Genomic DNA, 23332 nt, shown 5'->3' on the forward strand with positions numbered 1-23332 from the left:
ACTCTCTCCTCGACTTGTGGTAAGTTTTCTATTCCTTCTCTTTTTCAAAAAAATAAACAGCATATATCTTAAGAACCCTAAACTATTTATCTTTTACGGTTAAAGGGGATGCAATGCTAACTGGAGGATGGTCTCATTGGCCTTTTGTGTTAAATCTAACATCTGACCGTTGCCAATTTCGAACTGGAACTGATGGATTTCGGATGCGATTTCACTCCCTCTTTAAACCACGTGGTAACTCTCAATAGCGACACTCCAAAGCTTATATAAAATATGAAAAGTTTACTCAAAGTATGAGCATAATATATTAGAAAGCTAACATGTGTTTCGTTTGAGGACTTATTTCTTGAATCATAGTTTCTCATTTTGGTTCAAACTGTTTAGAGTAATTTTTTAGTTATAATTTCTTACCATTTATTTCCAATTTCATATAACTTTAAATAAGTTTGTCATTATTCTTGATTTATATTATGTAAAACTTTGATTTATAATTCAAAGTATCATGTAATGACAAAAGTTTTTCATTTCATCTCTTCCGAATTAAAATAATTATTTATAGCTGCACTTTGTTTTATAACAGTTAGACTCACAAATAGTCTGTTTATGATAAATAAGAAAAAAAATAATTAGTAATATAGTCTATAGTTGATTTTTAGACCTTATTAGTGTAAGTCATATTTGTAGAGGTTGATTGTGAATAAAAAAATGTAAATGAATATTAAATCAAAGTAAAATTTTATATAATTTGATCCTTTAAATGTTGGAGGTGTACAACACGCTCTCTCCAAAATAATCCACATCATCATAGGTAATTTATTTTTCTTATTCTCTCTTCATTTATTTTTATTAATTAATTGTTTTTCTTTCTCTTACCATATATATATTCACACTAATCATATAAAATATATATATATATATATATATATTTTTTATCAATTTTATTAATGAGTCTTACTATTTATTAAAAAGGTGAAAGAAATGTTATTTGATTTTAAAATATTTATTTTTATTAATTAATGGTTTGAATTCCCCAAATTACAAAAATAATTTTGGAAATTAAAAAAATGCAACCAAATAGACCTGAACTGGTGTCCTCGGTCTTGGGTGCATTTTAATCGGTTCGAGGCTAATACCCTTGGTCTTTGCTTAGAATTCTCGGTCGGGGTGCTAAAGTTCCCTGGTCCTTGGTTAGAATTCTCGGTCCTTAAATAGAGTTCACGGTCGGGTGCGAGAATTCTCACTACTAGGTTTGAAGATCCTCGGTCGAATGTCCTGGTCGAAAAACCTCGATCGCACCTCTTGGTCCTTGTCGAAAAACCTAGGTCGGACCTCTCGGTCCTGGTTGAAAAACCTTGGTCGGACTTCTCGGTCTTCAAGAACATCAAAACTACAAGTTTTGCAGATTTGATTTAGGCTCGGATCCTTTGATCCAAGGGCCAATGTAACTTCACAAAGCTCCTATGAAAATTATGAACATCATCTCATGGTTTGATTCAACTTGGATGATATTTGATTTTATCAAAATAGTTATGAGATCAAAATTGGGTTTTTGGTTTTTTAACTGTAATGAAGTGTAAGAAGCTTGACAATAGCTTCCTTATACTTCATATGATTGATTGATACTCAAACACAAACACTGACTGTTCATTTGGACCAATTTAAGAACTTAAAATTTTAATTTTTTATTAAAATTTTGATCAAACATGATCGTGTTGGATCAAACATGATCCAAATAGGTTCACAACATCATTAGAAACAAGTTGGGAAGCTTTCTGGGAACTATTATTGAAGATTAGCTAAGAATAGAAAACCCGATTTTAAGATTTTCCAAATTCAAATTTGGGGTTTTCTGTTTCAGATCGATTGCTTGTATTTTGCTTCAACAGAAAGTTTGCAAATGATCCTATAATCATTTTCCAATAAAAAAAATCAACAACCAGACAGTATACAAACTTCTGCAAACTGAAATATAATTTTTTTAATTTTAAACTTGAAGTTTGAATTAAAGGGTGATTGGAAGTTTATCAAGGATTGAAGAACACTCATTAAACCTTATGGAAGCTTTAAGGATGCATGTCTCCGAGCTTTAATTCTTGATACGAAAATTTCAAAAATCTAGAAGCTTGAAGCTTCAATGGCAGATTTTTTTGAAAATTCGGATTGAGGGCTTAAGAGTTGATATATTTCCTTCGGATTGATGGGGATATTTATAGCCTCCTGAAGTCGGTTGATCGGCCAAATGGGCTTCATTGAGTCAAACACCCATAATGGTGTGTTGGCTATTCTTCTGACCAGTTGTCGGTGTATGTCATAATGACGATCCTAGATATAAGAGAAATGATCACCGAAGTAGGGTGATCATTTCAATTTTTGAATGGAGTCAAATGATCAAGAAACGACGAAATTTCATCTTTTAAAAATCAAAGTTGGTTGCAAATGTCTATCCATCCGTCGTCGCGAGAAAGACGAAGACGCATGTCAAAACGACGTCGTTCTAAGCTTCCGCATTCGAGTGTCGAGGGAGAGCCAAAACGACATCGTTTCTTGGCGCGTTCACGGTCGTTGGGCGTTCCGTCCACGTTCCGTCAGCGCTCAAGCGTTTCGTCCGTGTTGGAGGAGACGACATTATAGCAATTGTTTGATGCTTCGCTGCTTCGTCTTCTTCCGTTATCGCGGGCGACGCATTGCATTCCTCACCCAACGCCTATCTGAAGGTTATGCTTCCTATTGTAGTCATTCTCCCGAATTTCGGCTACACTTGATTACATATATTTTTTTATTTTAACCTTAAGAGTTTATTTGAAATTAATTTTTCTTTTACACTTTTAGCTTTATTTTTTTTTCAATCTTTTAAAATATACAAAATATTTAAAATAAATATGACATTTATTTTATCAATTTATTTTATTATTTTATATTTTGGGTTAAATAAATAATTTATTTGGGATAAAATGAATACAATATTTATCATTAATTATTTATTTTAATCTCCTTTTATTTTTTAAAATTAGTTTAAGATAATATGAGTACACCTTTATCCTAAATTATTTTATTGTTTTTCTTTAACCATTACCTTTAATTAATTAAAAATTTAATTATTATAATAATTAATAATTAATATGATTAATTATTTAATTAGATTTTGACAATAATTTTAATTATTTTAATTTTATTTATTTAAAATTAATCAAAATAATTATTTTAATTTTACAAATTGAATATATAGATTTTTAGTACATCTTATCCTAAAATTTAGGATTTCCTGTTTTTTTTTTTTGTTTTTTTTGTATATATTAAAAGCATATAAATAATTTTGTGTTAAAATTAATAAAAATAATTTGATTCAGTTAATTAAATATTATCACTAAATCTCTAGGTGTGGGGCTTAATATGGTTACACCTGTGTACTAGCCGTATGTGGTATAATATTTTTTGAGTTTATTTATTTATTTTAATTTTAACAAATCACACTAATATCAATAATTCAATTTATTAATTAAAATATTAAAATATATTTACTTTATTTATTTTATTAAATTTATATTTTAAATATTTTAATAATTTATCATACAAATCTCAAATACCTTTTTAACAAATAATGTATTTTTTATATAACCTACAAATTTTATAAAATTTATAACAACAAACAAATTCTAAAGGATAAATCATATAACTCAATCTTTAAATAATTCAAAGAATCAAATAAGTCTTAAACAAAAATCAAGCTCCAAACCTAAAATCAAATAAAAATATAATAATATTGAAACAATAATAAATATATATATATTTGAATTAAAGAGAACTAACATAACATTCAATCCCGTTTAAATTTAAAGCGTAGAATAAGATTAAACTAAATCATGAGTCATCATTATCTTAAGGTTCTCAAAACTTTTTTAGTAGTCAAAAATTATTATTTAATAAAAAAAATAAAATATAATATAGGTTATTTTTGTTTTAATTATTAAAATATTATTTAGTATTTAAATTTAATAAAAATAAAGTAAATAATTTTTAATTGATAAATTAAAGTATTAAGATACTGGTCCGGTAAGTTTCATTAAATGTGAAATTTTATATCAACAACTACCATGGCCTATGGATATGAGTGAACCTGTCTTTACTGTCTCATTTATTAAAACAACATAACTGGTATAAATATATATATATATATATATATATATATATATATATTTTATTTTAATATTCAATTTTCTTTTTACTTTCTCCAACTTTTCTTTTCTCTTCTATGAGACCAGTAAATGAAACATTAGAGCATATTCGAATTCCATGGATTTTAATTAGTTCAAAGTATTCCATTGTGGCTTCACAATGCCATCGGGTATTCATCAGTGGTCACTTCGGCCAGGGAGAGGATGCGGTTTTGGAGTATAATGTAAGGACGGATGAGTGGACCGAGTTGCATCGGGTGAGAGGCGGCCAGATCGAAGGGCTGCAGGTAATTGGAGAGGAATTATGGGTTATAGGCGGATGCAAGGGCATACTTAACTTCAGCATGTTTGAACATGGTGCAGATGTGTATCATCTTCAAACTGAGAAGTGTTCAAGTGGAGACGAGTTGAATGGGCTTTTGGTGACTTATCGTGTCCTTGTTGCCTCACTGAGTTTGAATTGTATGAGTGGAAGAAAAGTTGTAGAAGTTTATGTTCAACAACATGCACAACTGTTGTGACTCCAATTGGGTACGCAAAGATTACTAATGGCCATCATCCTCAAGGACCATTATTGTTCGGACTGGGACTGGGTGGGATTATTTTTTATGCAGGGCCATGATAGTAATTTTGAAAGACTGCATCCCCCTCTAATTCTGTTTTTTCTGGAATTGTGGGATCAAGTTGTTGTGTGGAATTCTAAAATTTGAAAACTTCATATCAATTGTCCTAATATAGGACGAAGATGAAAAGTGCTGCAATGAAAAGTGGTCCTAATATGGTGCTTCAATAATAGGACTTACAGCTATCCTAGTTAGGGTTCCTTCTTGAGATGAAAAATAAATAGTTCTCAAGTAATGCTTGTTTTCTACTACTTACTGACATTCATTTTCATGGTTACTTGCAGTAGGAATCTTCTTATTATGTCTTTTGCTGTTTTTACATTTAATTAGTAGAGTAACATCAGCTGGGTTATAATAAAAATACCCAATTCAAACTAAAAAAAAGGAAGATAAATGAACCCAACACCAGCAGCAATATATAATCAATTAACTTCCTCATTCTGGGTTCCCCAAAACCAGTAATGGGGTTGCACACCCTTTTTATCTCTTTCAGCTTTTCCTCAAACACATCTGCCTTGGTTGCCATTTCATTGTCGTCCAATTGTATATATGCTTCCTCTATTGTATCATCTATCTTCTTCTTGTCACCATATGTCAACTTATACCTCATCTTCTTGACTTTGCTCCTCATTTTGTAAGCATAGTCCTCAGCTGTGTCTCCACTCCTCTTTTGTGCTCCAAGTCCTCGGCTCTCTGTACTTCTCTGTTGTTTGTAACAACTTGTCTATCTCCTCCTTTGTTAACCTTCCCTTCTCATTCATTATAATCATGAATACAGCTCTTAAATCCATCTATCAATTTTTAAATTCTATTTGGCGATGAAACAGAAAAGAGAAATCCTTGGTACTCATATACCAGTTAAATCATCGGGAATTGTGTTCGACATAGAATTTCACGTCATCGACTATAATATTTCTTTCATTCATTTCGGGATTAGATCTGTTCATGCTTTATCTGAAAACGAAACAAACAGGTGTATATATGCAACAATTCTTATAAAAACATCTTCAAAATTCATTTTATAAAGTGTGTTGTTTTTTTCATTGCCATAAGAATAGTAAAAATCAAATTTATGAATAAAAACTAATAAGAAGTATGTTAAGTGAAAAGGTGAAAGAATTTTATAGAATATATATAAATAAAAAGGTAGAAAAATCTAAAGTAAGAAATCATTTTTCTTTTTACATAATATATATAAAGAAAAAGATGCAGAAAATATGAGGTAGATGAATCTTTCTTTACCCAAGGTTTCACTAATAGTTCAATATCATTTAGCCTAGTAAAATATAATATCTCGAATCAAATCTAATCATACTTAAAAGACATTTATTTTTGATAGAAATGTTTTCTCAAAATCGCGGTCTACACCATTTAGAAAGGAGAACTTTTTTTTTTTTTTGGGGAAAACAGCTTAATGCCATTTCATTAAAAAAACCCAAAAGTGGGAAAAAAATACAAAAGTTTAAGATCAGATTTAGACAATTTCTAGATTTGACAATGAAACAATAATTGAATTACAGACAATAACAATAATCAATTAGCGCCTACAGCGTTTTTACTTTTACTCTACTTGTGACCTTCTCAAACGAAATATCCCATATATGGCAGAGCTTTCTATTCTCTTCATTCCTTTCGATTCCTCTCCAGGATTGAATAAGTGCATTTCCATCTGAAGTTATATCTCTCCAAATATCTTCAGCAGTTCTACTTCTTCCATTGTAAGTTCTTGAATTTCTTTCTTTCCAGATATTGTAGATTACTGCTCCAAAATAACATTTCAACATACTTACATAGAAGGATCTTCCTTTTGCTTTATTCTTCATCCACTCTTGGATTTTTTCCCATTTTCTTGGAAAGTTGATGATGTTCATGTTTGCAGCATACATCCTCCAGATTTGTATTACAAAAGAGCATTCCCCAAATAAATGGTTTATGTTTTCCACAACTCCCGAACATAGGACACAGTTGATATCAGGAATGTTTATATATTTTCGAATTCTGTCTTTTGTTGTCAACCTTTTCCTGTATACCAGCCAGAGAATAAATTGGTGACGAGGAATAATCTTTGGAGACCATACCACATTATGCCAATCTACCTCCTGTCCTCTTGTTCTAACAATTTCCCATGCCTTTCCTGTAATAAACTTCTCATTGCTTTCTGTTTTCCAACTTATTTCATCATTATTTTCATTGAGTTTCTTTTGCCTCATTAGATTTAGGATTCTATCACCTTCTGGAATACGCCTCAAAAGTGAATCACATCTACCTTCATATACGTCTCTAAATGAGTACTTGCTGTATTCTCTTCTAACTCTGTTTCCTTGCATTTCTTCTTTGAATATAATGAGAATATTATCCAGCCAAGGATCGTGCCAGAATAGTACCCCTCTTCCATTTCCAATTGTGGTTTTCACCATTTGAAAGGCATCTTTTCTTATTTTTAGGATTTTCTTCAATGACAATGCCAGTCTTTCGTTGATGCTTAGTGTCCAGATACTCTGCTAGAAAGGAGAACTTGAGTTACCAAAATTTTATTGTTTTGATAATGTTTTTCACGGGTCATCTTCATTATTTCTATAAAAGATATTTCCTCCGTGCAGAACTGGTTCTCACCTTTGTAGTTGATAAAGATCATTGGTTTGTTCGTTAAAGTTTGCTTGGAGCTTCTGTTATTTCCCCTTATTTTTAATATTTCAGTTTTAGTTTGTGTGGGTGAGTGGTTTTTAGGAGATCATGCACACGTATTTCCCCAATTTTTAGCTCAATTATCTAGTCATTTGTTTGTATTTAAATGATTTCAACTTAATGAAAATTACAAGGATTTTCCCTTCCATCTCTTCTTCTATTTAAAAATAAATATTATTAGCTTGAAATAACCAACAAACTAGTATCAGAGAAATCTTCTTGAGGGACTTGTGAGTCAGAAAAAACCACCAAGACATCTATGTTTTTCCATAGGATTCAGATATACCCTTTACATCATGAGCACCACATGTGTTCAATTGTAACAATTACTATGTATGGGCTGCTTGAATGGAGGCTCATTTGGAGGTAAGTGATCTTTAGGAAATTATTGAGGAGTATGAAGTATCATAATTAAAAGTTAACCCAACACTAGCAAAGATAAAGAATCACAAGGAGAAAAAGACAAGGAGTACTATGTTTGTTGTTGTGAACTGAGATTTTCATCATGATAATGACCATAAAGTCATCTCATTCAAGGTCTGATTTTTCCTCAAAGAAGAGAATTGAATGAAGGAAATGAAAAGATTAGGGGAATGCATGCCCTCAATTTAATCTGGGAATTCGAGATGGTGAAGATGAAGGATTCAGAGACCATCAAGGAGTACTCTAACAAATTACTCACAATTGCCAACAAGTTAAGATTGCTTGGCACTAAATTTCATGATTCTAGATTGGTTTAAAAGGTATTGGTAACTATTCCTGAAAGGTTTGAGCCTACCATTTACTCATTGGATAACACTAATGACCTATCAAAAGTCAATCTTGCTGAAAATCTTGAATGCCTTGCAGGAACAAGAACATAGAAGATTGATGTGGAATGAGGGGTTTATAGAAGGAGCATTGTTAGCGAAAGTACAATCAAGTCAAATTGAAAAGGGAAGAAGATCTAGAAAAGTAAAAAGGAAAGTGAAGGTTCAACTTCTCCAAATACAAGTAGACGTTCTAGACTTCATTTTCCTCCTTGTAAATATTGTGAGAAGAATTTCCCAAAAAAAAAAATATTGTGAGAAGAAAGGTCATGCACCTTTTAGATGCTAGAGAAGGATGTGTAGTGTGAGATGTGTCATATGGACATCACTAGAAGATTTGCAAAAGTAATCTACTACAAAAGGATGTTACTCAAGTGAACCTTTAGAAAAATGTGGCTCAAGTTGCAGATTATGAGGATCAGTTCTTTGTGGCAACTTGTTTTGCAACAAATAACTCAAGTTATAACTAGTTAGTGGATAGTGGATGCAACAATCACATGAGATTTGATCGAGGCCTCTTCAAGGAACTAGACACATCATTCAACTCCAAAGTCAAGATTGACAATGGAGAGTACTTTGAAGTCAAAGGAAAAAAAGACTATGGCGATATGCAGTTAGTTCCTCATGCACAAAGTTGATTAAAGATGTGTCATTTGTGCTTGACATCAATCATAATTTATTAAGTGTTGGTCACCTACTCGAAAGAGGCTGAAAGGTGATCTTTGAGGGCAAAGAGTGCATAATAAAAAATACAGATTGGTGAATGTATTCAAAGTCAGCATGAAGGGGAAAAGTTTTGAGCTAGATCCACTAAAAGAGGAGAAAACAACCTATTCAGCTACAATATCTCAATCTGAGATTTGGCATAAATGATGGATCATGTCCATCATAATGTAGTGCTGAATTTATAGAAGAAAGAGTTTGTAAAGTGTCTGCCTCAATTAGAAACTAACTTGCTAGAATGCAAGGCTTGTCAATTAGGGAAGCAATCAAGAATTCCTTTCAACCAAGAAACTTAAGGAGCCACTAAGAGGCTAAAATTGATCCACACAGATTTTGATGGGCCTCATAAAACCCCTTCACTAAATAGAAGCAAGTATTACATAGTTTTCATTGATAACTATACAAGAATGTGTTGGATCTATTTTCTCAAATTCAAGTCTGAAGTTGCTGGTGAGTTTTTGAGATTCAAAAAGTGGATAGAAGCTCAAAGTGGATGCCAAATTCAGGGCTTGAGATCTGATAATGACTAGGAATACACCTCAGAATAATTCAATCAGTTCTATGAAGAAGTTGTGATTGAACACCTATTGAAAACTCCATATACTCCTTAGAAAAATGGAGTGAGTGAGAGGAAGAATCACACCATCATGGAGATGGCAATGTGTATGCTTCATAAGAAAGACTTTTCAAAATGAGTATTAGGCAAATGTTGCAAACACTACAGTCTTTCTACTCAATAGGCTACTAACCAGGGTTATAGAAGGAAGAACACCCTTTGAAACATGGTATGGTTACAAACCTTCTGTGAAAAACCTAAGGTATTTAGGTGTTTATGTTTTTTATTATGTACCACAGACTAAAGGAGATAAGCTAGACAAAAAGGCTAAAGTAGGAATCTTTATGGGGTACAACATAATTTTAAAGACTTATCGAATTTTTCAGCCTCAAACTAGAAAGATTCTAATATGTCGAGATGTGCACTTATGGAGAATGAAAAATGGAATTAGGCATAAGTAGAACTAACTCCATTTCTTTAGCTAAATGAAGAAGAGTTGGTGGATGATGAACCGTGAGGGGCATAAGATTGTTCTCTGATATTTACCAGAGTTACAATGTTGCAGTCTTTGAGCTTGTAGATTATTGGGAAGTTGAAAGGAATAAAAAATGAAGTACTGCAATTAAAGAGAATATCACTATAATCGAGAAGAATCATACTTTGAGGCTTGTAAAGAGGCCAAAGGACATAAAGGTGATAGGAGTGAAGTGGGTGTTCAGAACTAAGTTGAAGCAAATGACTTCATTAACAAGCATAAAGAAAGTCTTGTTGTTAAAGGGTATGCTTAGATCTTTGGTTTTCATTTTCTTATACATTTCTCCTTTAGCTAGATTAGATATCATTAGATTGCTACTTGCTTTGGCCGCTCAAAAGGGCTGGAAAGTGTACCAGTTAAATGTTAAATCTGCATTTCTTAATGAAATCCTTGAAAGGATATATATATTGAGCAACCTGAAAGATTTGTTACGAAAGAGATTGAAGATAAAGTCTACTTATTTATGAAACCCTTGTATGGACTGAAACAGACTTCAAGGACCTGGTATAGTAGAATTGATAAGCATTTAATGGAGTTGGACTTAAAAAAAAGTCGAAGTGAAATACTATTTATGTCAAAGGTGATGAAATAAATTTTGTTGTCATCTCTTTATATGAGTTTAAAAGGGATATGAAAATTTCTTTTGAGATGATAAATTTAGGATATATGACTTATTTCCTTGCATGTAAATCACGCAAAGAATTGATGAGATATTAATTAAGCTGAAATAATGTAAGACTGAACTTCAGTTAGCAGATATGTTCAACAAGGCCTTACAGAGGAGCAAGTTCGAGTTCAAAAGGGAGAAACTTGGCATCTACAACAACTCAAACAAGGAGGAGTGTCCAAGTTTTTTTTGGAGCTGCTGTTATTTCCCATTATTTTTGCATTTTAGTTTTAGTTTGTGGTTGATTAATTAATTATTAATGTAGTGGGTGGTTTCTTGGAGATCATGCTCATGTATTTTCCTATTTTTTAGTTTCACTATCTAGTCATTTGGTTGTATTTAAATATTTTCATCTTATTGAAAATTACAAGGTTTTCCCTTCCAACTCTTCTTCTACTTTATAAAAGAATTTAGAGTTTAGGGTTTATAAAAGTATTCTTAGCTTGAAATAATCAACATGTCTTTTAACTCAAAAATCACCTTGAATGAACAATACTTGGTATCACTTTGCACCAATAGATAACTGAACCTCCTACCAATCAATCTTTTCGCATCTAAATCATAAATATTATTTGAAAATTATATTTGTAATGAAATCATAAAATTAGAAGAATTTTATAATTTTTCAGCAGAACTTACCAAAAGTAGTGTTATGGAGTTCATAGATTCCTCATTCTTAGCTCCATCGTCTATCAACTACTTTGTATCCGTGAATGCAACGTAGGAGGATATTGTCCTGTTACCCTCATCGTTGACTACGATTTCAAGATGGATGTGCTTCCATACTTGAACACATGAATATGTTGTGCCCAGATTAATTTCAATAGTCGGTCATTTCCATTTCTTATTTTCTTACATTATATATCAATTGAATCTAACTCAACAACGTCACTCAACAACGTCAATTACTATTTTTATGTTGTTTAAATAGACTTGTAATATTAGTTATCATTAGTTAGAGATGTAGTTAGAGAGGGAGCCAGATAGAATTAGGAGATTTCCAATTCAAAGCTCGCCAAAAAATTCTCAAAGCTTAGAGAAGTGATCAAAATATTGATCTAGATCTACAAAAAGTTTCCTAAAGCGTCTAGGAAATAAGATCATTTATAAGTTATATTCAACATGTAATCCGAGTTATCAACTGAAATTCAATTTTATACACTTGTGTTCATAAATGTATCATTTCGTCACTATTATTCAATTTTATTTCTCTAACATGATCTAGGAACGATCTTAAAACTATTTGCTGGATTGGAATCGATTTAATCAACCTAATACAATTTTTTAATTTTGAATTTATTCTAAAATTTTTATTTCGTCTCGTACAAACGTAAGTTTGAAGGAGATGATCTAGAATCATTGTATAATCCGTTGGAAGCTATTAGTGAAGGTAAATCTTAAGTGTAATAAAGAGTGATTGACTGTTGAAAGTTGTGTAGGTTTTGTGAATTTTCCTTATTTGTTGGTTAGAGTTATCCCCTCATCCTCGTGTTTAAATGATTTTGTGTATATTTAGATAGGAATTGGCCTGTTGTAATGGCATTTAGAGATTTAAATAAATTCCGGTCATCTCTTACATTACTTTGGTGAACTTCTGGTACGCTTCACATGACGAATTAGACGTTCTAATCGGTGTGGATAGCTTCTAAATCACTTGAGGAGCTTGTTTGTGGCTTTATAAATCGATCTCATTGTTGGCTTTGACTATTGGATCTTTCTAAGAACAGCTATGAAGATATGAAACTCTGGAAAATAGATATTTGCTAAAGAAGAAAAAGTCTTTGAAAATCTTAAGTGTTGTGTATTCAACCTTTACAAACAATCCTTATATAGTAGTAATTAGCCTAGAACCCTAAATTGCTTATACATACAGGCCCAAGCCCATTAATAATTAAATATATCCTAATAGTATAAAAGACAATATAAGAATATAATATATTATATTATATATCAATATAAAATATTATTATATTATATACACTAACAATAAAAAAGGCCTACAACTTTCAATTTTCTCACAATCAATGCTTAAACTCACAATCTCCCTCATAAGCTTGATTTGGTTCAAGATTCTTCACGCCAAACAGCTCTCGCATCTCTGCAAATTTGACTCTTGCTAGTGCCTTAGTGAGAATGTATGCACGCTGCTCTCTAGTACTTACGAACTCTACAACGATCTGTCGATTCTCGACGCATTCACGGATAAAATAGAACCGAGTGTCGATGTGTTTTCTACGTCCATGAAACACTGGGTTCTTCATTAATGCTATTGCGGACTTGTTGTCAACATAGAGGGTTACCAGCCTCGGTTTTCATCCGAGCACCTCGTTCAACAAGTTTCTTAGCCAAAGTCCTTGGCTCGACGCTGTAGTAGCTGCCATAAACTCCGCCTCACATGAAGATAAAGCAATAGTTCGTTGCTTATGAGATTGCCACGTGATCAGATTCCCGTTGAGATAAAACACCATCCCTCCAGTACTTTTTTTGTCGTATGTGTCACCAGCTAGGTCGCTGTTAGTAAAACCAACGAGTTCTTCAACTTCTCGTCCTCTTCTTAACTAAATCCCATAACTCGTCGTTCCCTTCACGTAACAAAGAATGTGTTTTACTGTCTGTTGGTGTAGAGTGGTAGGCTTCTCCATGTATCGACTCACTATGCCAACTACATAGGACATATCGGGTCGAGTGTGCTCAAGTACCTGAGACACCTGATGATACACCTATACTCCTTCAGATCCACTATGCTTCCTTCCACATCCTTTCCGAGCTGCAACTTTTCTTCCATTGGATACTTACTCGAGTTACAATCCTCCATTGCAAACTATTTCAACACCTTCTTCGCATAAGTTTCCTGTTTCACCTCGATGCTATCTATCTTCTAGTCCACATTGATACCAAGATAGTACGAGAGTAGCCGAGATCACTCATCTCGAACTCCTTCATCATCTGTTTTTTGAACTCCTCAACACCCTTGATGCTTGATCCTGTCACAATCAAGTCGTCGACGTATACGCCAACAATGAGTATTTCTTCTCCATGGTTTCTCCTGTACACAACCTACTCTTGAGAACACTTCACGAAACCAAGACTCATCATTCTCTTGTTGAGGCAAGTGTTCCAGGCCCTTGGTGCTTGACGTAGTCCGTAGAGAGCCTTGTATAACCTATACACCTTGTGCTCTTTATTCTTGATGATGAAGCCTTCAGGTTGGGCAACATAGACTTCTTCTTCGATGTCACCATTGAGAAATGCTGATTTGACATCCAAATGGTGAATCTCCCATCCACGGTGAGCTGCGATGGCAAGAATTAACCTAATTGTGTCAAGTTTCGCCACCGGTGCAAATGTCTCCTCTAACTCAATGCCTTGCTTCTGCACATAGCCTTTTGCTACCAATCTCGCTTTGTGCTTGAGAATATTGCCTTTGCTGTCTCTTTTAAACTTGAAAACCCACTTTAACTCAATGGTCTTGTGAGCGGGTGGTAAGTCGGTGAGCTTCCATGTCTTATTCTTCCTGATAGACTCGAGCTCTTTGTTCATGGTCTCATTCCACGACTCTTCGACTACCGCCTCGTGATATGTTGTTGGCCCGTCGGTGGTGAGAAACAACAATTCATCAAGATCCATCTCTACCAGTGGTGCCTCCGCGTAGACATCTCGTAGGATTCCGAACTCCACGGAATTTTGTACGAGCTTGCTGTTGTCGTTGCTCCACTCCCACTTCTTCTCCTCCTCAAACACGGCTTCTCTGCTTACATAGTTTTTTCCGCAAGTTAATTAAGAAACTTGTGCGCCTTGCTTCCGTCTTTGAACTCCACATTTCCGGTAATTTTCTCATCGAGCTCATTGAGCTTCTCTCGATGGCCCGTCATATGGTTGCTTGCTCCATTGTCAAGGTACCACACATCGGTGTGATTACCTTCATCGCCACTTACGAGGAGTTTCTCCATGACTTTCTCTTCATTGAACAGCACCACCTCTGGTTCCAACTTGGACGGTTCCTGCATGAACTCTTCAAGTGTTGTCTTCTCGTCTCCCTCAACAAACATTAATATTGGCTCCTCGTCATAGAAGCCAGTGAGGTTTGCCTCATCGTCAAACCTATTGTTAGGGCACTTAGACGCATAGTGCCCATACTTTTGACAAGCGTAACACTTCACTATGCTCTTGTCTTTGCGGGGCTTGATATCTTCTTGTCGAGGTGAGCTTTCTGCACAACCTCTCCCTTGACCTTGCTCTTTCCCACGACATCGATTATCTCCACCGTTGCCGTTGCGACTTGACGATCCAGAAGAAAAATCGGCTTCTTCGTTTTTCTTCATTCGTGACATCCATTCATCATGCGTGAGCAACAGGTGCTCCTCCTCTTGGTCTTCATAGCCGCGAAGTCTCTCCTCGTGGACTTTGAGACGACCGACGATCTCTTCGACGGTCATATTCTTGAGGTCACCAAATTGCTCGATCGCTGTAACGATATGCATGTATGTTTGTGGTAAGGCTCTAAGGAATTTTTTGACGACGGAGATCTCTTCCACCTTCTCTCCCAACAAGCGGATACCAGTCACAGTGGATGTCAATTTCATGGCGAAATTATCCACCGATTCCTCATTCTTCATACGAATCGCCTCAAATTTTGTCTTCAATGTTTGCACTTTTGCCTCCTTGACTCTATCCACTCCAACATGCATTATCTTTAGCGTCTCCCACGCTAGCTTGGCGGAATCTTCTCAGCCACCATGAGAAGGACGTCCTCAGGGAGTGCTTGATAGATGGCGGCGAGAGCCATTCTATCCATCCGTTCGTCGACATTTTCGAGCATCACGACTTCCCACACTCCTTGTGCTTATAAGTTTATCTGCATCTTCAATGCCCACACCGAGTAGTTACTCTTCGTGAGTAACGGATAGGAGAGCGTTACGTTCCCTTCTCTTCCAATCTTCATTGTCGCCGCATCTTTGGTTGATCTTGTTGACGACATGTTCTTCAATCTAGCTCTGATACCAGATGTTGGCTTTGACTATTGGATCTTTCTAAGAACATCTATGAAGATATGAAACTCTGGAAAATACATATTTGCTAAAGAAGAAAAGTCTTTGAAAATCTTAAGTGTTGTGTATTCAACCTTTACAAACAATCCTTATATAGTAGTAATTAGCCTAGAACCCTAAATTGCTTATAAATACAGGCCCAAACCCATTAACAATTAAATATATCCTAATGGTATAAAAGACAATATAAGAATATAATATAATATATTATATAATATAATAATATAACAATATAATATATTATTATATTATATACACTAACAATAATAAATGCCTACAACTTTCAATTTTCTGACAATTAATGCTTAAACTCACACTCATCAAGTTGCTTAACATTAATTCCGTTTTGTCATAATTCTTTGAATAAGATTTTGAAATTTCATTTTGATGGTTAATGGTTATCTAGTACTGAATTTGATCGTTCTTATTTGGTGTGAATCAAAAAAACAATTGATGATGAATTCAAGAAGAATCGAGGCTAGTTGTGGTTGATTTGGTATAAAAAAAATCAAAATGTGTGAATCCTTTGGAGAAGAAGACCTCTGGATTTTTATTTAATTTTGTTGACTTTTGAAGTTCACCAGTCCGGTTTGGTCAGAACCGTAGTCCGCGTGTGAACCAGTCGGTCCATTTTAGGACTTAGGTCCTATTTGTTTGGAAGTTTTGATATTTGGGCCTTAAACATATTTTTAAAATTTGAAAAATAATAAATTAGAAAACGATTCAGCTTTATATTTTTACAAGGTACTCAAAAACGTTTTTAGGGATTGTTTGATATTTTACCTCATGTAGCCTAACTTGTAGTGTCCATAACTATTCTCTATGTGTCCAAAAAATATATAAAAAAATTGAGAATGATTCTCACATTATTTCTAAATTTTTGATATACTAATATCAAAATTTGGACGCATTGTAAGTTTATGTCTTTTTTGACCTGAATTGTTTATCAGTTTTCGGTATCTATCTGTCACTTACGAGTCACTTACGAGGTAGGTAACCCAACTAAACATAATAGAAATCTTTAGTTACTGAATGTCACAATATAGATGTATTTTAGGAAGGAAAAGAACATGTTCCCTCTAGATCCCAGACTAAGGCCTAGGTAAAATCCTTTAGAAGAGAAAATAGGTTAGGTTCTTAGTTTAAATTTAAACAAAATAAAATGTGTAACATGTAATGTGAAAATTATAATAGCCAAATTTGTTTCGGATTAGAGAATGTTCATTTGAACGGACATGTGAGTCACAATGATGATGCATTTTCCCACACATAACCAAGCACCGAGCCCAAAAAGATTTATTAAAATATGTTTTCTTAATTTCTTAAGAATTAAACAAAGTGGTGATTCTTACAATAGTGCTAAAAGTACGTCAATTTTTCTAAGTTCTATTTTGTTTACTCATCTCAATTCAATTTCGGTGAGGCAACTCATGAATGATTGTTTCCTCGCCTCTTAGTTTAAAAAAAAGACCACGAACGCAATTAAAATCATATTTTGCCACCAGGTCAAATAACCTCATCTTTGAGGTCATTTACTCAAATTTCCCATTCCTAGCCTTGTTTGCCTCTTCATTATATTGACATTTCATGTTAATTAGGAGAATGAAAGTTAAATAGGTTATAACAATAAGTATTTTGTAGTTACAATAGCAATTAAGAAAATTTGTTGATTGTCTCATTAAGACATTAATGTTAATTGCAACAATTAACAAATTCATTTTCATTTGAATTAAATTTCACCTTAAATAAATTTGAATTTGGAGTGAATTTCGTTTGGATTTAATTTCACGTTAATTCACATTTAAATTTAGTGTAAATATTATTTGGATTAAAGTTCACCATTAATTTATATTTGAATTTAGTATGAATTTCATTTGAATTAAATTTCACCATTATTTCACATTTAAATTTGGTTTGAATTTTATTGGATTAAATTTCACAAATAATTCACATCTGAGCACCATGCCTTACATTTCGCTCGAATACTCCACGGTAAGATACGAGTGATTTTAATGTTAATGATAAGCTCAACACAATTATTTTTAGAATTTTTTTGTCAATTAGGTTTTTTTTAGTCCATTTGCTTACATTTATCTCATTTATAGAGAAATGGTTATGTTTTAATTTGATGCATAAATGAAATGGTATAGAAAATGTTTGTTTGTTTTTTTACTTTTTTCATAAATCAAATGCTCATTTGTAGAGAAATGGTTATGTTTTAATTTGATGCATAAATGAAATGGTATAGAAAATGTTTGCTATGGTTATGTTTTAATTTGATGCATAAATGAAATGGTATAGAAAATATTTGTTTGTTTTTTTTACTTTTGCATAAATCAAATGTTCATTTGTAGAGAAATTGTTATATTTTAATTTGATGCATAAATGAAATGGTATAGAAAGAAATGAAACAAAAGTAGCTTAAACATTCATTAACAAATACCAAAGAAAGTAGTTCACTTTTTACAAATTATTATTTTCTTAATTAGAATTAATTTATTTATTTACTGAAGTAATCTTCAGTCATGCCCTTGAATCCAATTTGTCCAAAAGTCAATGCCAAGAACAATCCCAAGTGCCAAGTAACCAGCCCTAACCTATTTGTTTACTTTTTTATGTATATTAATATTAGAAAGAAACAGAAATATATTTTAATTGCTCAGTCCCAATGCTGGAAAGAGTCCGTTGATCGCCGGAATACTGGAAGGTGCTAACCATCCGATCAACCCAAACCCAATCACGTTCAGATCTTTCCGTAGCCAATCCCTCTCGAAACTACAATCAATCAAAAAAATAAATTTCAATTATATTCTTATTTTCTTACATTACATACATACATGATACATACCATGTAAACTTTCCACCTAAGTCTTTTGCAACCATCAAAGGGTTCCTGGCTCTAACTGGAGCCTTTAAGAATCCTGAGCTCAGTCTCACCTGTGATGAAGACAGACAAGAACCGTTTCGCTAAGTGCTTAGCATTTCGCGAAAAGCTAAGCACTTAGCGAAATGCTAAGCACTTAGCGAAATGCTAAGCACTTAGCGAAATGTTAAGCACTTAGCGAAATGCTAAACACTTAGCGAAACGGTAAGTCCTTAACAAAACGATAAGTCCTTAGCGAATCTTCCCTGAAACGGAACTCATATGATCCAAGATTATATGCAAAATTCATTAATGAACCACTTAACGAAATGCTCAAATATGAACCAATATGAACCAAATAACAAATATGAACCCACAAATATGAACCAAATAACAAATATGAACCAATATCAACCAAATAAGTACAGGTTAAATAGAAGAGTTTGAAATGAAGAAAATGGAAACATGAACATCTTCTTCGACCTTCAAATCCTTAGAATCGAAGACCTGCATGCAAAATAGGTTTAGGGTTAGGATTTATAAAAATTATGTAAATAAAAACATAAATCTATTTAGGCTAGGGTTTGAAATAAAGATCTTGTAAATCTGTATGAATTGAACCGCCGCCCCGCAGCCTCCGTCGTCGTAGCCGCCGCCATCGCCATGAAAGATAGAACAAGTGAAGAGAGAGAAAGAAAATAAAAAATTACAGTATTTATACTAAACCTAATCCACTTCGCGAAACGCTAAGCCCCTTCGCGTTTCGCGAAAAGGGCAATTTCGTAAAAAAAAATAAAAGACCACGAACGCAATTAAAATTATATTTTGCCACCACCTCAAATAACCTCATCTTTGAGGTCATTTACTCAAATTTCCCCTAGGAATTGGATGAATGATTAATGGTCGTTGAATTAAATAATTGGTAAATGGTTTTAGAGTTTACTTTCTAGCTATATATATCCTTTCACTCCAATATATTTCTACACATTATCTTATCATTTCTCACTCTATAATGTTAAAAGTTTATTCTTATCTTTGTGATTGTTTTTTTGAGTTTCCTGACTCGACTATTTTTGTTTGAAATCCGGTGATTGGATTTAGGTAATTTTGTCAAGTTCGTTGGTTATTCATGTGCTAAACCATTGCATGTTTCATTGTACCCTGAGAAACAACCACCGATAGAAAATCTCCAGCACAAATGGGAGACAGTGAAACTGTTTTAAGGGAACTATGAATCTCAAAGGCCTCAGAACAATCAATGATTTTCATCATTTTATTTTTTTAATAAACGATTGTTTTTCTTATTATCATTTAGTTGTATTGTGATAATATTTGTGTATTTGGTACAAGATAAGGTTAACAACAATTGTTTCGGGTGAGAGTCGGGAAAATCATAAGGTTAAAGGTAATTTGAGAAGAATTATTATAATCGGATGCAGTGGCATAACAAACATCAGCATGCTCAAACACAGTGTAGATGTGTACCATCTTCCAACTGAGAAATGAAGACGAGTTGAATTGACTTTGGGAGGACTTAATGAGTTAAAAGTACCCACTCTGACATTGAATTGCATGAGTTGATGGAGAAGTTGTAGAGAATAACTTCAAGGTCTTGAAAAACTATTTTCGACTCCAATTGGTTAAGAAAAGTTTACTAATGTCCTCGCCTTAAAGGGAGGTTGTTATGGTCAGAAGGAATTATTTTATATGTAGGGCCAATATGGTAATTTTGAAAAAATGTAACCTTCTAATTCTAAGTTTTTTATATGTGAGATCATATTGTTGTGTGGAACTCTATATTTTGAAAATTGGATACTTAAGTAAGAAAATGATCATATTTACTAAGTAAGACCATCTTCAACGGTACACAAATCCCATTATGCATGCCCTTTCTTCCTCCAACCGAAACCATTCCTAAATGCAAAATGTGTTTTCTTGCTTCTCTCTCTTCATGTCAATGCAAATATGCGTTGGCACTATTCATTCCCTCATTTTTCCCATTTTTTAAAAATGTCTCTTAATTTATTTTGTTATATAACTTTAGATATTTATAATACAAATTGGTCCTTCAACTTGTTTTTTTTACTTTTAAGATAAAAAGCTATAATGTTTTTTAAATGTATAATTAAATCATTAAATTATAATATACTTAAATTGATACATTGTTTGTGTTAATTGTACGTGTACCAAGTCTTTTTTTATTAATAATGTTTGTTTATTTAAATGTATTATTTAATTATCTTGTTGTTTATGAATTACTGATATATAATTAATTTTATTAAATGAATGAGAAAAGATTTTTGTTAATTATGTAAAGTTGATAAATATATAGATAATATTAATAAGAATAAAAAGTTAGTGTAAGAAAGGAATATTCTAAGAATATTCTTTTGAGTTTGGAAATAAATTTTTGGGTTGGAGATGATTATTGTTTGATGTAACGTTTACTGCATTTTAGGTTTGAGAATGAGTTTTTGGGTTGGAGATGGTCTAAGAAAAACATTATAAAATTAACTCAACTGAATTTAGTGAAGCAATGAATCATGATCAATAATGCAAATATAAAAGAGAAGCAATATAATTATAAGAAATCAACTTCCTTATAAGTTGTTCCCAAAATCATTCATCTTCTCCCCCACACTCATCTGCATTCACGAGTTAATTGTAAGAATAACTCTTGCGTTTGCTTTGAAGAGAACTCAAGTTGTCATCAGAATCAGAGTCTTGTAAATGGTTTGTAGTCTAAGGAAGAAGTTGTTCATCTTTCATAGCCGAAGTACGCCTCTGCGTGATACTCATACACTGTATCTCGTCCTCCTCCAACTTGTACTTCTCTGCCTCTTGCATCATCTTCTCTATATCTTCTACACATAACCTCCATTTCTCATTTGTCATCGTTATCATACTCTTCTCTCTGAAATTCTCTACCTTTGCTGAAACATTCAGGATCCCGTTCTCGTCGATGTCAAAACATATAGTTATTTGAGAAACATAGGTAGGAGTAGGGGGGATTCCTAAAAGCTTGAATTTTCCTAGAAAGTTATTGTCTATCGTGAAGGATCTCTCTCCTTCGTAAACTTTAATCAAAACACTGAAAAAGTTTTCTCCATCGTTGTGGGAATACTAGTGTTCCTAGGAATTAAAACTAACATTATGCCTCCACTTGTTTCCAATCTAAGCGAGAGGGGAGTGACGTCTATAAGAATCAAAATGACAGCTTGAACTATAGCACCGTAGGCAACAACCTTGTTGGGTATTGGTCGGCCTAACATTATGGCCCAATCTCTAGTAACCCACTTACTGGACTTGACCTAATAATATAAATAGATATTACTCTCTTGGTGGGAGGCAGAGGTCAAATTCCTTTGTGGTGTTTAAATGCTAGTGAAAGGGTTGTCGCCTTTAGTGAGGTAGTGGTGCAACGGAATCGATAAACAAGAGGAACTGAGCCAAACTTCAATTGCATTCACACCCAACAGTGGTATCAGAGCTAGGGTTTAGGGTTTGTAATTGGAGTTTGAGATTGATTTGGAGGATATGAGTAATCTTCACCAATAAGCGCATACATGTTTCTTCTTTCATCCTGCTGCATTTATTTTCTGATTCTGTTTCTACTGGAGGAAAAAGAAAGTGGTCGCTGCCTCTAGAGAAGAAGTCGTTGCTGTCCTGTTCAACCGTTGTCAGTGTCACGTTTTTCGTGACTACTGAGAATCAAAGTCGTCGTCGTGCCGCTGCTGAGAAGACAAAGCAGCAAATCCCTAAGTGGGGTGGGTAAGTCAAAACTTTATTTGAGTTTCGCAAGGTATCATAACTTGAACCCTCCTATTAATTTCAGCCAATTAATTGTTGATTGCTATTAATTTGTTTGATAGCATGTCTGGTGTTAATCAATATGGTATGGTTTCGTTTGACGGAAAAACTGATTTTAGCATTTGGAAACAAAAAATACAATGTGTTTTGATTCAGAAAAAATGCTTTAAAGTTGTTAGTCAGGTTTATGCTGCTGCTGATATCGTTGAGAAAAATAGGGAAACGAATGAAAATGCATGTTCCTATATATACTTGAACTTATCTGATTTTGTGATGAGAAAAATTAGTAATTTAGAGTGTGCAAAAACCTTATGGGATAAATTGTATGAACTTTATACTGAAACTTCTCTACCTAATAAAATGTTCTTATTTGAAAAGTTTTTTAAAATTTAGATTGGATATGTCCAAGGACATTGAAGATAATCTAGATGTTTTCACTAAACTTATTTCTAATATTAAGTTGTGTGGTGATAAGAACATTGATGAATATGCCCTCATTGTCTTGTTGAATGTTATTCATGATTCTTTTAATGATGTGAAGTCTGCTATTAAGTATGGTAGACATAGTGTCACTCTTGATATTGTTATTAATGGTATTAAGAGTAAGGAGTTAGATTTGAGACACTTTGGGAGGGGTAAACAATTTAGTGGAGAAATCATGCATGTGAGGGGTAGATCTCAGAATAGTTCGAGTGTCCAAAAGAATGTCAGTAATGAGAGTTCTGGTAAGAAATTTCATTTTGCTAGTAAAAGAAGATTTAAGTCTAGGTCTAGTGCTAGAAAGTGTTATAATTGTCATGAGTCTGATCATTTTATCAAGGACTGTCCTAAGCTTAAGAGA

The 23332-nt window shown here is 33.3% G+C and overlaps 1 protein-coding gene and 1 long non-coding RNA gene across 2 annotated transcripts; both read right to left on the bottom strand.

Moving 5' to 3' along the window:
- Positions 1-4778: 4778 nt before the first annotated feature.
- LOC124918587 (heat shock 70 kDa protein-like) lies at positions 4779-21953 on the bottom strand. Its single transcript, XM_047458663.1, is given in 4 exon segments — positions 4779-4871; positions 5202-5470; positions 21483-21773; positions 21776-21953. Coding segments are annotated over 4 exon segments (831 nt in total).
- Positions 18225-18868, bottom strand: LOC124918589. Its single transcript, XR_007097458.1, has 2 exons — positions 18667-18868; positions 18225-18593 (listed from the first exon to the last, which is right to left on the bottom strand). It is a non-coding gene; the product is annotated as an uncharacterized LOC124918589 (long non-coding RNA).
- Positions 21954-23332: the final 1379 nt, after the last annotated feature.

Source organism: Impatiens glandulifera, unplaced genomic scaffold (genome assembly GCF_907164915.1).
Source record: "Impatiens glandulifera unplaced genomic scaffold, dImpGla2.1, whole genome shotgun sequence".
NCBI classification, from domain to species: domain Eukaryota; kingdom Viridiplantae; phylum Streptophyta; class Magnoliopsida; order Ericales; family Balsaminaceae; genus Impatiens; species Impatiens glandulifera.